Source organism: Salmo salar, chromosome ssa13 (genome assembly GCF_905237065.1).
Source record: "Salmo salar chromosome ssa13, Ssal_v3.1, whole genome shotgun sequence".
In the NCBI taxonomy this organism is placed as follows: Eukaryota; Metazoa; Chordata; class Actinopteri; order Salmoniformes; family Salmonidae; genus Salmo; species Salmo salar.
The window spans coordinates 74379386-74391703 of NC_059454.1; the positions used below are offsets into that span (position 1 = coordinate 74379386).

A 12318-nucleotide genomic window follows, 5' to 3' on the forward strand; every position below is an offset into this window, starting at 1 on the left:
ACACGAACACACCCACACACCCACACACACAGGGCTCCCACTGCTCACTGACAGGGCTCTGAGATGGAATGGGAGGTTAAATTTAACTACAGAGCCTGGGGAGTTAGGGAGAGGAGGAGGAGGAGAGGAACGGAGAGGAATAGAGAGAAGGGGAAGAAAGGAGAGTGAGGAAGATTGGAGAGTGGAAAGACCAAGTCCTTATTTCCACTAGGTGGAGCAGAGAATTCATTCAAAATGACCTCGTCCAGATATTCATTACAGAAGCTATGGGGTCTTAAAGAGATACTGCGAGATTTTGAGATTTTGGTTGTTTTTCTTCTTACCCTGAGTCAAATGAACTCATAGATACTATCAACTTCCTCATTCTGTGCCGCTGTCGCATCTGGCCACTGTGTTGACTTGAGAGGTTGCGCACAGCCTATCATCCGTGTGGCCACGGCGGATGAATGAAATGCGTACATCAGAGACAACAGTAAAGTAAAAAAGCATTTAAAACAACTATAATCTAAATGTTAGCGTTTCAAATGAACTTGTAAAAAATACATAGAGGACCAAGTGCTAACCACCAAGCTTTGGAATAGTTAGGTCTATTTCCCTGTTTTTGAGAGGAGGATGCAGAGACATAAAAATGGAATCCATGAGTTCATCTGTCTCTAGGTAAGTAGAAAAACAGCCTAACTTGAAATCTCACAGTATTTATAGGATTATAGGTATCTATAGTAAAACATAGGACTCTATAGTAAGCATCAGAGCTTCTTAAGACGAGTTATAACCGCTGCTCTTCTGTAAATTACGAATTAACAATTGGTGAGCCCTTTGCAACAAACAGTAAGCCCACAAGTTTTCACACGAATCTCAGTCACCCAGTTAATCCCCCCTCACAACAACCAAGGTAACTAGGGAACAGAGTACTTAGAGAGGTTTATCTATATTTCAGATTCAACAAAATAAAAACAAACACTTAAACATTGTCTCCTGAGTCCATCTCTGTTGCTCGACTTGCTGTGACAGAGAAGAAAAAGACTAAGGGCTTGATTCAATCCGAAGCCCTGAAGAGCTGCGCTACAGCACAATAAAGGTTTAAAGGCAATGTTCTCACATTAACGGAGACTCCATTCACGGTAAACGCTGCATATGTCGGCTCATTTGGAAATGACCTTTACATTTCAATACGGATTGAATCGAGCCCTAAATTAGTTTACTTCCTCGAAATTCCGTCAGTGAGCTCACACCGATGCTGTTTAAAACCCGAAAGCCATTTCTTATTCACCTATGAACACATTTTAAAACATACAGAAATAACAAACATCCAAATTGAAGCTGAAATGATTGATGCGTTCTGTTCTAATGGGAGTACTGTAGGTACACAGACTATGATAACCAACCAAAACATGTTTATGTCACTTATGACAGGAGAGATTATACAGTGCATTTAAACAATTCAATGTCAATAAATATGCAATATGCAATGCAATATCAATGCAAACTGTCACTATCAATGCAAGCATATTTACTGTAAGACAACAAAAAATGTATCATCAGAAACGTTGACAGTAATCCAATAAACCCTGTTGTTGACTTACATGAGTGGCTTTGGGTTCAAGAGCTCTAGTATGGAATACAGGTGTCCCAGACTACCGGGTTAATTGGGACTGATTGCAAACATATGTGTGTGTGTGTGTGTGCATGCGTATGTGTGATTACGTGTGTATGGTTTCATGTGAGTCTACATGTGTGTATTTTAATGTGAACAAACGTGAATAACATCTGGAGGCTATAAATGATGTGCATTCTTTTCACATGTGCACTTATGCATGGATACATGCGTGTATAATGTATATGTGTGCGAGCCTGAGGTCTGATCACATGCCATTTGTGTGCGTGCATGTGCGGGTGCGTGCGTGTGTTTGTGCGTGTGTGTGTGTTCTCTTTTAGAGATTGAGTCGGTGGCCTTTGCCCGGCTCATCTTCAATAAGTTGTGTGAAACATGCTGCCTGTGGCTGAAAGACTTCCCTTACCGCCGCCGGCCTCAGCCCTACTACGAGACCTCCATCCACGCCATCAAAAACATGCGCCGCAAGATGGAGGACAAACACATCGTCATCCCCGACTTCAACACCCTCTTCAACATACAGGTAAGCATGAACAGAGTAATCCTTAACCACAGGTCTAGGATCAGTTCAACATACAGGTAAGCATGAACAGAGTAATCCTTAACCACAGGTCTAGGATCAGTTCAACATACAGGTAAGCATGAACAGAGTAATCCTTAACCACAGGTCTAGGATCAGTTCAACATACAGGTAAGCATGCACAGAGTAATCCTTAACCACAGGTCTAGGATCAGTTCAACATACAGGTAACCATGAACAGAGTAATCCTTAACCACAGGTCTAGGATCAGTTCAACATACAGGTAAGCATGAACAGAGTAATCTTTAACCACAGGTCTAGGATCAGTTCAACATACAGGTAAGCATGAACAGAGTAATCCTTAACCACAGGTCTAGGATCAGTTCAACATACAGGTACGTATGACTCCAGCATGTCGCTAGGTTGATGAAGAGAGCAGCCTTCAACCACAGATCTAGGATCAGATTACCCTCCAGTTCTTACCATAACCATTAAAGGGATATGGACTCTTTAAATTCAATTGCAATTGATTGGCGTTTCTGGTAAATCAAAAGAGGAAAGGGTGGGAAAAGAGGGCTCGAGTACTACTGTAGCCCCTGCCCTATGGCTTCTCCCTAGTGGGCTAGGCTTGGGTGATATACCGTATACCGGAGTATTTAGACATAACGACGCTATGATTTTCAATATCATTACAAAAAATATATATAGATAGAAGAAATGTGGGTTGGGCCACCCCCCTCGTCTCTCGTGGGCTGCAGTGGTGCGTGCTACGCCACTGCTTATAAGTTCACTTTTTTTCTGAGAAATAGCACCCCTGGTGTGCACATTCGGTAATACCGTATACCCCAGTGTGGTACAGAAACAGTATGACGTATGAAATCTGGATACTGCCCAACCCTATAGTGGCCTTAAAAGTGCTTACTCTAAAAGGGCTCTCTAGAAACCCCAAGACACATGGCGGATGGCATCCTGATGACCACAAAATCAATACCTTGTTCTTGGCCACACTCAAAATATACCCTCCTATCAAAGACTCCAGGATGTCTGTCATTGTTTGAATGTTTCTTAGCAGCATTTGGCCTAACACTTGATACAAGAATAGTAATACACAGTATCACCACGTGATACAGCACATTTCAATTCAGGAAGTAAACTGAAATTCCAATTCTAAATTGAGGAAAATTGGAATTGGAATTTCAGTTTACATCCTGAATTGCCTGAATTGAAACGGAATTGACCCCAACCCTGTAGAGGCACTCTTCAAAATTGCTGCCGACTGGCTAAAAAGAGCATTTTATTATTCTGTGTATATCAGCTAATGAAGAGACCCCCCCACTGAGTGGGCTAACCCAGCTGGGAAGCTATCGACTCACTTCACTATGGGGGGAGATCAATAAAACTCCCCTAAATGAGTTATTCCCATTACAACCCCAATAAGAACAGTCAATGATAGCACAGTAGGTTGCCGCTGGTGAATGAAATGCTTCTAATAGCATTATTAGCTACAGCACTCTAACGTGCTCCCTCGGGCATGAAGGAAATGATTTCAATGAAGCTGAACAACACACCCTCACACACACACTTAAACACACACACACACACACACACACACACACACGACAAACAGACAGATAGAACTGGAGATAGAAACATTTCGTTGCACCTGCGATAACTCCAAAATATGTATACGCGACCAATCAAATGTGATTTGTTTTGACAGACACACACCAGCCTGATAATGACATGTTATCTGAGCCACACAGAGTCAATCAGTCATTGAAGTCCTATCCTTATTAGTTCTCCAGTCCTCCCCTTACGTCCCCTCTGAGCCAACTGGCCAGTGAGACGTCCCCGGGACAGACAGACAGATGCACAAGCGCAAGGATCCTGACATAATTATTCAGTTGGATCAAATGTTTATCCCATTCTATTAGCTAAGCATGCTAGTGGCGGGTAAGCCTGCTAACTGGCATTAAACCCCAGTTAATTAAAGCAAATAGATGGAGACGCAAGCAGGTTATATTTGATTTGCATATTTGTGATGAGGCACTACTACACATGCCATTCATGGAAAACACACAACGTCACGAGAGTGACACGCAACTAACTATGCTGTAGAAGCAATTGTAATTTAGAAAACATTACTATGATGAGTTCAATTTCTTTATGGAAGCTTGTTGTAAAGATGATTGAGACAGATGAATGCTTTGCATTGCTTCATACTCTTCATGAGAGTCTATACATGAATTACTATCATGTTAGAACAGGTGATGAAGTGAATGAAGTGCAGAAATAAGAGTGCTTCCTGAAAGTATTGAAGCTCTAAGACATTGCAGGCTCATCCTCCTGTCATACTGTTTTGACCTTTGACCTGTGTGTGTGTGTTTTCAGGACCAGGAGGAGCAGGCCTTCTTCGCCGTGTTCGATGGCCATGGGGGCGTGGACGCCGCCATCTACGCCGCCAACCACCTCCACGTCAATATGGTGCACCAGGAGTGCTTCAGCCAAGATCCGGGGGAGGCCCTGTGTCGCGCCTTCAGAGTCACCGATGAACGCTTCATCCGTAAAGCTAAGATGGAGGTAAGGGCTCAAATTGGTATAGTATGGACATTTTCATTCAATCAAATGGGGTGTGGTCAAAAACTGATTGAAATCAAATGGAACGACCCAGTAGACATGTTACCGGACATTCATATATGTTTATGTCTAAATGTGTGTGTGTGCTTCCACCCGTATGTATGTATGTGTGTGTGTCTGTCTGTGTGTGTCTGTGTGTTACAGAACCTGCGCTGCGGCACCACGGGGGTGGTGACCTTCCTGAGGGGACGGACCCTGTATGTGGCCTGGCTAGGGGACTCTCAGGTCATGCTGGTCAAGAAGGGCCAGGCCGTGGAACTGATGAAGCCTCACAAGCCTGACAGAGAGGTCAAACGCACGCACGCATGCGCACACACACACACACACACACAAACACACTCACTTAATCACTGTTCACTTCACACACAGGGGTTAACATCACTTGAGTAGAGATGTCTGTCTCATATACAACCGCATGTCATTGTACATAATACTATCTTTCTCTCTCCCTCTGCAGGATGAGAAGCAGCGTATTGAGGCTCTGGGAGGCTGTGTCATCTGGTTCGGCACGTGGAGGGTTAATGGCAGCCTGTCCGTATCCAGAGCCATAGGTGCAAACAATCACTCTATGCCTTGTATTTATACAATTACCGTATAAAGTACAAGGGGTCGGAGTGTGTCGAGCAGAGTGTGTGTGTGTCGTGCAGAGAGTGCGTGTGTGTGCAGCTCACCACTCAGCAGGAGGCCCATAATCTGTCTAAACTATCTTGGTGATTGAGCCAAGGATCAGCTGACACTGTGCTGAGTGGGGGACAAATAGCAACCCAGAGGTGGGGGTTGAGGGTTTCCTGTAACTTTATGCATACACAAGTTTTACGTAACTTTAGGTTAGGTGACCAGTCTGATTTCCCTGCAGGTATTTACAATCCTAATGGGATTAGATGGAATAATCTCACAGCTCCAATAATACCACATCACAATCACAACAATGCTGTTGTTCTCTTGAAAACAAATGGCCTCTACATTGGAATCCACTGTGAAGACTGCCTTAGAATCCAACTGTTACTATTTACATACACAATAGGGTCGGGGTCAATTGAAGTCTATTCAGGAAGTGATTCGATTTTATTTCCCCCCAAAAATGGAAATAACTGACCTCAATTCTAATTGACCCCCAACCCTGATGCACAAGGCAACTTGAGGCTAGCTTCTAGTCTTATTTCCTGATAGTTATTTTAGTGGTGGCTAGTGAGAAAGCTCTACTGTGACCTGCTGTTCCCTAATCCTAAAGCTCCACTAATCTGATATCAAAACAACCGCTTCCTCGACAGCAAATGGCTGCTACATAACAACTGTTATGTTAATTCCTGCTGCATGAAGGAGAGGAGAGAAGACAGATATTGCAACACTGATATTCATACGTATATATAAATACATTAGTCACAAAGGACCCAAAATGACGCCATTCTTACGCACGCCTTTCCTATGCACTTCTCAGTAGTTTCAAACTGACCTTATGAAGGTGTGTAACGGGCTTTGCAGGTGTCACACTTGTTGGCCAACAGATTTTCTCATGGAGTTTTCATTCAATAGGGTTTTCAGTACATTTTTCTTAAGCCATCCCTTTAAATATGGTGTACCTTTTATTTTGTCGACAGACTAGAATATATGGAGAGAACGGGTTAAGAAAATAAGGATCAATGAAAGAAAGCCATCTAAATATATGCATATTCGTCTCCGTTTCAACACCAACTGGTGTTTAAAATGACTCAATCAACTGTTACTAATGATCCTCAGCAACAACCACACAGCCGTGACGGCCTTTACAGAGGAAGCAAATTAAGGTCAATTAAACAATGGAATTAAATGGAATGATAATGTAGGCTATACCAACTTAAGGAAACTAACAGTAAATTGGCAGTTGAATATGTGTGGTTATTAGGCCTACTGACTGTAGATACTGATAGTGACTAATATTTAACATGATAGAAATAGGAAGCAGAGAAAGTCGGGGTAGCCTATAATTAAGCCATTCAAGAGTTCCCATCCCTGCAAGTTAAAAGGCTGTACAATTACAATTCTACATAATGGCACAGCATTTCATAAACTTTACTGTGGGAATGTTGATATGCTTCAGTTTGCTGCCATATGACTGGTTAAACATTAGTCTCCAGGTGAAATAAAACAAGTGTCATTTATATTTACAATTCCCTTCTCCAAACGGATTACTCATTTACCTAGCTCTTATCAATAGCGCTTATCAATTTGTAAATTACAGTGCATGGAGAATGATGTTATTTCTATCATAAAAAATTAAGTGGATGCTTTTTCCACTTGGAAACTGCAGATTCGCTCAACCTTATTCATGGTTTCCTCTCACATAAAGGTGGTGGAATTATGAAGGAATTAAGTCAAGGTCAGAATACGGCGTATCTGTAGACACACCTCTGCCACACCTTCATTTCTTAGATTTCCATCCCGAACGAATAGCAGGTGAATAGCATGAATACGCAAAGAGAGAAAAGTGCATAAAAAGTAAAAAGGTTATAACATTCCGTTTACGCGCTCTTAACTCGGTTTGGAATTGGGCCAAAGGGCTGAACAACAAGTCTAGGTGATAAGGTGGCAAGCAGCAGATGTATAATTTATTATTAAACGTTAAATGAACATTTATTATTTGTTTTTCTCAACCATGACTTCAAAACACAGATGCATAGCCTTGTGGACTTGACAGATAAAGCAGCACTGAATATCACACAATGTTGTTGTCAGCTCTTTGGGGGTTTAACAGGTTCCTGTTCAGCACTTGGTCACAAATGTTTTTGTGCTTCAATGAGAAACATTTGACAATATAAAGAATACATGATTTGTTTTCTTCGTTTCTTATCTCGCTTTGTCTTGGTGATTGACAGGCGACAATGAGCACAAGCCCTACATCTCTGGCGTTGCTGACCAACACATCGTCCCATTGGACGGCACGGAGGACTACCTGATTCTGGCCTGCGACGGCTTCTATGACACAGTCAGCCCCGACGAGGCGGTGCGTGTGGTCAGCGACCACCTGACGGAGAACAGCGGCGACAGCACCATGGTGGCCCACAAGCTGGTGGCCTCGGCCCGTGACGCCGGCTCCAGCGACAACATCTCAGTCATTGTGGTCTTCCTCAGAGACCTCCGCGCGCCCCCACCGGGAGAGGAGGACGAAGAGGGGGAGGAGGTGGAGGAGGAAGGTCAAGGGGAGATGGGCTGCCAGGACGGGGGCACCACGGACGTTGGGGGGAAGGGTCATTGTTTCCTGCAGCAGTGCTCGGCTCCAGCCGACCTGGGTTATGAAGACCGCACGGACTCGTTGACAGACAGAACCAGCCTAGGCCTGCTGGGGCCCATGCTGGGAGAGGATGGTCGGATCAGGCTCCCCCCTGCCTGCTCACACCCTACCCCCTCCTTAGCCCTCACCCAGAACCTCATGCCTGCCGAGGGCCATGGGGCGGCCTGGTTGCCCTGCCTAGAGGAGGGGCTCCAGGGCTCCAGGCACAAGCCCCAGGCTAAACCCTGTGTCCCCGCCTGCCAGGAGCCCAGCTCAGACGGACAATGGCCCCTGGCGGCCGCCCTGTTTGGCCACGCGGGGAGGCGCACCCGGAGGATGGAGTGCGTGAGCCCCAGGTGGGGGTGGGTGTCCCGGCGTTGGGGCCGTGCCCCCAGGGAGCTCCCCGGCCTGCTGCACTCCACCCGTAGTGTGCCCTACCCCCAGCGCTGCCCCGAGAGGAGGCCCGGGGTGGCCCTGCCCCACCTGCCCCACGGCAGCAGAATCTGATGATGTGACCTAATCTCCACTAGCTCCTCGATCTCCTGCCCCTTCCTCTATCTGACTACAGTCATTATTTCATTCATCCATCCATCATGAGTTCCTCATCCAGGACATGGCTCCGCACCCATGCCCACACAGCCCCATTCAGGAGGCAATCTACCTACCCCTCCCCATACCCACACAGCCCCATTCAGGAGGCAATCTACCTACCCCTCCCCATACCCACACAGCCCCATTCAGGAGGCAATCTACCTACCCCTCCCCATACCCACACAGCCCCATTCAGGAGGCAATCAACCTACCCCTCCCCATACCCACACAGCCCCATTCAGGAGGCAATCAACCTACCCCTCCCCATACCCACACAGCCCCATTCAGGAGGCAATCTACCTACCCCTCCCCATACCCACACAGCCCCATTCAGGAGGCAATCTACCTACCCCTCCCCATACCCACACAGCCCCATTCAGGAAGCAATCTACCTACCTACCCCTCCCCATACCCACACAGCCCCATTCAGGAGGCAATAACAATTCTTGCACCTGGCCCGTATTGCAAACACACACTGTACTGTACTTTCCGATTCATAATGGAAAACACATTATCCGCCCACTCTATCTACATAGATGGGAGTACTTAATACAGGATTATAAGTAGTGGTCACTTACCTGAATAAATCCAACATATATAGATTAATATGTATTCCAGATGGGAGTACAATAGAGGATAATGGCATGTAGAAGGGATATTATTAACAAATGATATTCTATTTATAATTTTGGGGATGACGTCATCCAAGAGCAGACATTAGTCAGTCCTTGCCATGCCTGTCAAATTGAGTTAACGTTTACATAAAACTAAACACGAGATGTGTTCTCATTGACAATAAATCCTTCCCAACAGGCTGGGTGTGAATAAGTTGCCAGACTTACTTGGCCAAGATAGTTCAGACGACTCAGCAGAACATGTGCCTTCCCTAAATAAGAAAAAGTTTATGGGAATTTTGAGCCTCAGTCAACAAAACCCTTTCTAAGCTTCCCATCACAATATGGACCCGTGTGTTTCATATCGCTTACAGAGGCTACTCAACCAACAACTATCCTGCTTTTTAAATTCACTAACAACAATAGAGCATAAGAATGGTGAATGCCAAAGACTTCATCTCTGGTTTGACAAATATAGTAAATTAATCTTAATCTCACCATCCTTTCAAATATGAATGTTTATTTTATATTGAAACTCCATAGAAGATGCTATATACTGTAGCAATGACTAGGTTCTGTAAAATGTGCCTCCATTCTCCTGGCCCAGGCAACCGTTGTTTAATATATATCAAAGACAGTTCAGTCTTGCTGTTGGAAAAACTCCCAATCTTTTCACCTTTAAGAAAACAGGAATTGTTTGTGCCATTCCTGACATTTTTAACTCTTACTAACACATTGTGCCATTTCCACACTTTTTTTTCTTCCTAACATACCCCCCCTGCCCTCCCCAATCCCACTGAGTTCCCAGGAGCAGGAGACAAGGACACAGGGTATGAGTGGCCAAATCCCCTCACTGACCCACAGTCACACAGAGAAATACCCCCAGCCAGTCAGTCAGTTCCCAGTCACTGTCATTGCTTACTGCTACCCTGAAACACCTAGCCGTTGGTCGCCTGGTGGCCTCCCCACTGAAGAACATGGTGGTCATTTACAGAAGGCCATTTGGACAGTCATCATGAAAGATCCCCAGAAAGTAGAATGTATTCCAGTTGTAGAATGTACATGGAGCTCTCCCGGGACCTTCATAGATGGGCCAGTAGGACTGAGACAGTAATGGGGTTTTTGGACTGTGGATGTAAGACAAGCGTTTCTGGATGCAGTACACCTGGAGGATACACTATTCTGGAGGCGTTTGTTGATCGTGAGATACTTTATCAGCTATCCACCGTATCCTCGCAAATCTGAGCATTCTATCCTGGTGTTCCACTCTGAGAGAGCAGGATGTGGATAAGCACACTGACTCTCGGGCAGAAAGATGCCCATGCTTCTGTACCTTTCCCTTTGCATAAGCAACACCTGCATTTTGACTCTTGGAACAGCGGACCACACAAATTGACATTTTCTGACCAATTATGAAAGACAACCAGAAAGTTGAATATATAAGGGTAGTTATCAAATGCCCCGAGTCCCCCCAACTTCATCCCCCTACCCACATCACCTGCTTTTTCAAAGCTTTCTGCTTCTTTTGGAGAGCAAAAAAAACGCACATCTTTCCCATCCTAAATGTTCCTCGGACGGGGCACCAATTGCTTATTGGAATTGATCGTAAATTCACATATTATGTACATGTAGGTATGAATGTGTGCAGGCGTACGTGTGGGTGTGTGTATATGTGTTGAGGGTATTCATGTGGTCTGTCTTATAAGTCTACTATTTAAAATCACCACTGTAAAGTCAGCAGGATGGTGGAACAATATTCTGTGTTGATATCAAGCTTCACAGCCCCCAGCACTCTACTGTACTTTTCATGTGACACCTTTGGAAGTAGAGTTGTGTACTTTAGCAGTGCTTGAGTGACAAGGGAAGATGGGAATTCAAATGCTGGGCCACATTTCCACTGAAATGTCAAAATGGTCCCCCACCTCACAGTCCTCTAACGCTGCAGTCGTTTATAAGACGCTGAACCTTCAAGCCATAAACATAAAAGTGTATGCTATAATTCCCCAGCTAAACTTGCTTGTTCACATATCCCATAGTTCCTCTCTCTCTCATCCACTTCTGCGGTATGACCCTTCCCTTCTACCCCCCCATGTCTATATGACCCTTCCCTTCTACCCCCCCATGTCTATATGACCCTTCCCTTTTACCCCATCATGCCAGTATGACCCTTCCCTTCTACCCCCCCATGTCTATATGACCCTTCCCTTTTACCCCCCATGCCAGTATGACCCTTCCCTTTTACCCCATCATGCCAGTATGACCCTTCCCTTTTAACCCCCATGCCAGTATGACCCTTCCCTTTTACCCCACATGCCAGTATGACCCTTCCCTTTTAACCCCCATGCCAGTATGACCCTTCCCTTCTACCCCCCCATGCCAGTATGACCCTTCCCTTCTACCCCCCATGCCAGTATGACCCTTCCCTTTTACCCCCCATGCCAGTATGACCCTTCCCTTTTAACCTCCATGCCAGTATGACCCTTCCCTTCTACCCCCCCATGCCAGTATGACCCTTCCCTTTTACCCCATCATGCCAGTATGACCCTTCCCTTTTACCCCCCATGCCAGTATGACCCTTCCCTTTTAACCTCCATGCCAGTATGACCCTTCCCTTCTACCCCCCATGCCAGTATGACCCTTCCCTTTTACCCCCCATGCCAGTATGACCCTTCCCTTCTACCCCCCATGCCAGTATGACCCTTCCCTTTTTACCCCCCATGCCAGTATGACCCTTCCCTTCTACCCCCCATGCCAGTATGACCCTTCCTTCTACCCCCCCATGCCAGTATGACCCTTCCCTTTAACCCCCATGCCAGTATGACCCTTCCCTTTTTACCCCCCATGCCAGTATGACCCTTCCCTTCTAACCTCCATGCCAGTATGACCCTTCCCTTTTACCCCCTCATGCCAGTATGACCCTTCCCTTTTTACCCCCCATGCCAGTATGACCCTTCCCTTCTACCCCCCATGCCAGTATGACCCTTCCCTTTTACCCCATCATGCCAGTATGACCCTTCCCTTTTAACCCCCATGCCAGTATGACCCTTCCCTTTTAACCTCTCATGCCAGTATGACCCTTCCCTTTTACCCTCCATGC

General features: G+C 45.5%; 1 protein-coding gene across 1 annotated transcript in view; it reads left to right on the forward strand.

Annotated features, from left to right (window-relative positions):
• The window catches only part of LOC106567667 (protein phosphatase 1E), a 66091-nt gene extending 54163 nt beyond the window's left edge, over positions 1 to 11928 (forward strand). Inside the window, exons 3-7 of the mRNA XM_014137220.2 lie at positions 1936 to 2135; positions 4524 to 4712; positions 4914 to 5057; positions 5227 to 5320; positions 7622 to 11928. Of these exons, the coding sequence (XP_013992695.1) occupies positions 1936 to 2135; positions 4524 to 4712; positions 4914 to 5057; positions 5227 to 5320; positions 7622 to 8523 (1529 nt within the window). The 3' untranslated portion in view covers positions 8524 to 11928. The remainder of the gene's footprint in view (positions 1 to 1935; positions 2136 to 4523; positions 4713 to 4913; positions 5058 to 5226; positions 5321 to 7621) is intronic.
• Positions 11929 to 12318: the final 390 nt, after the last annotated feature.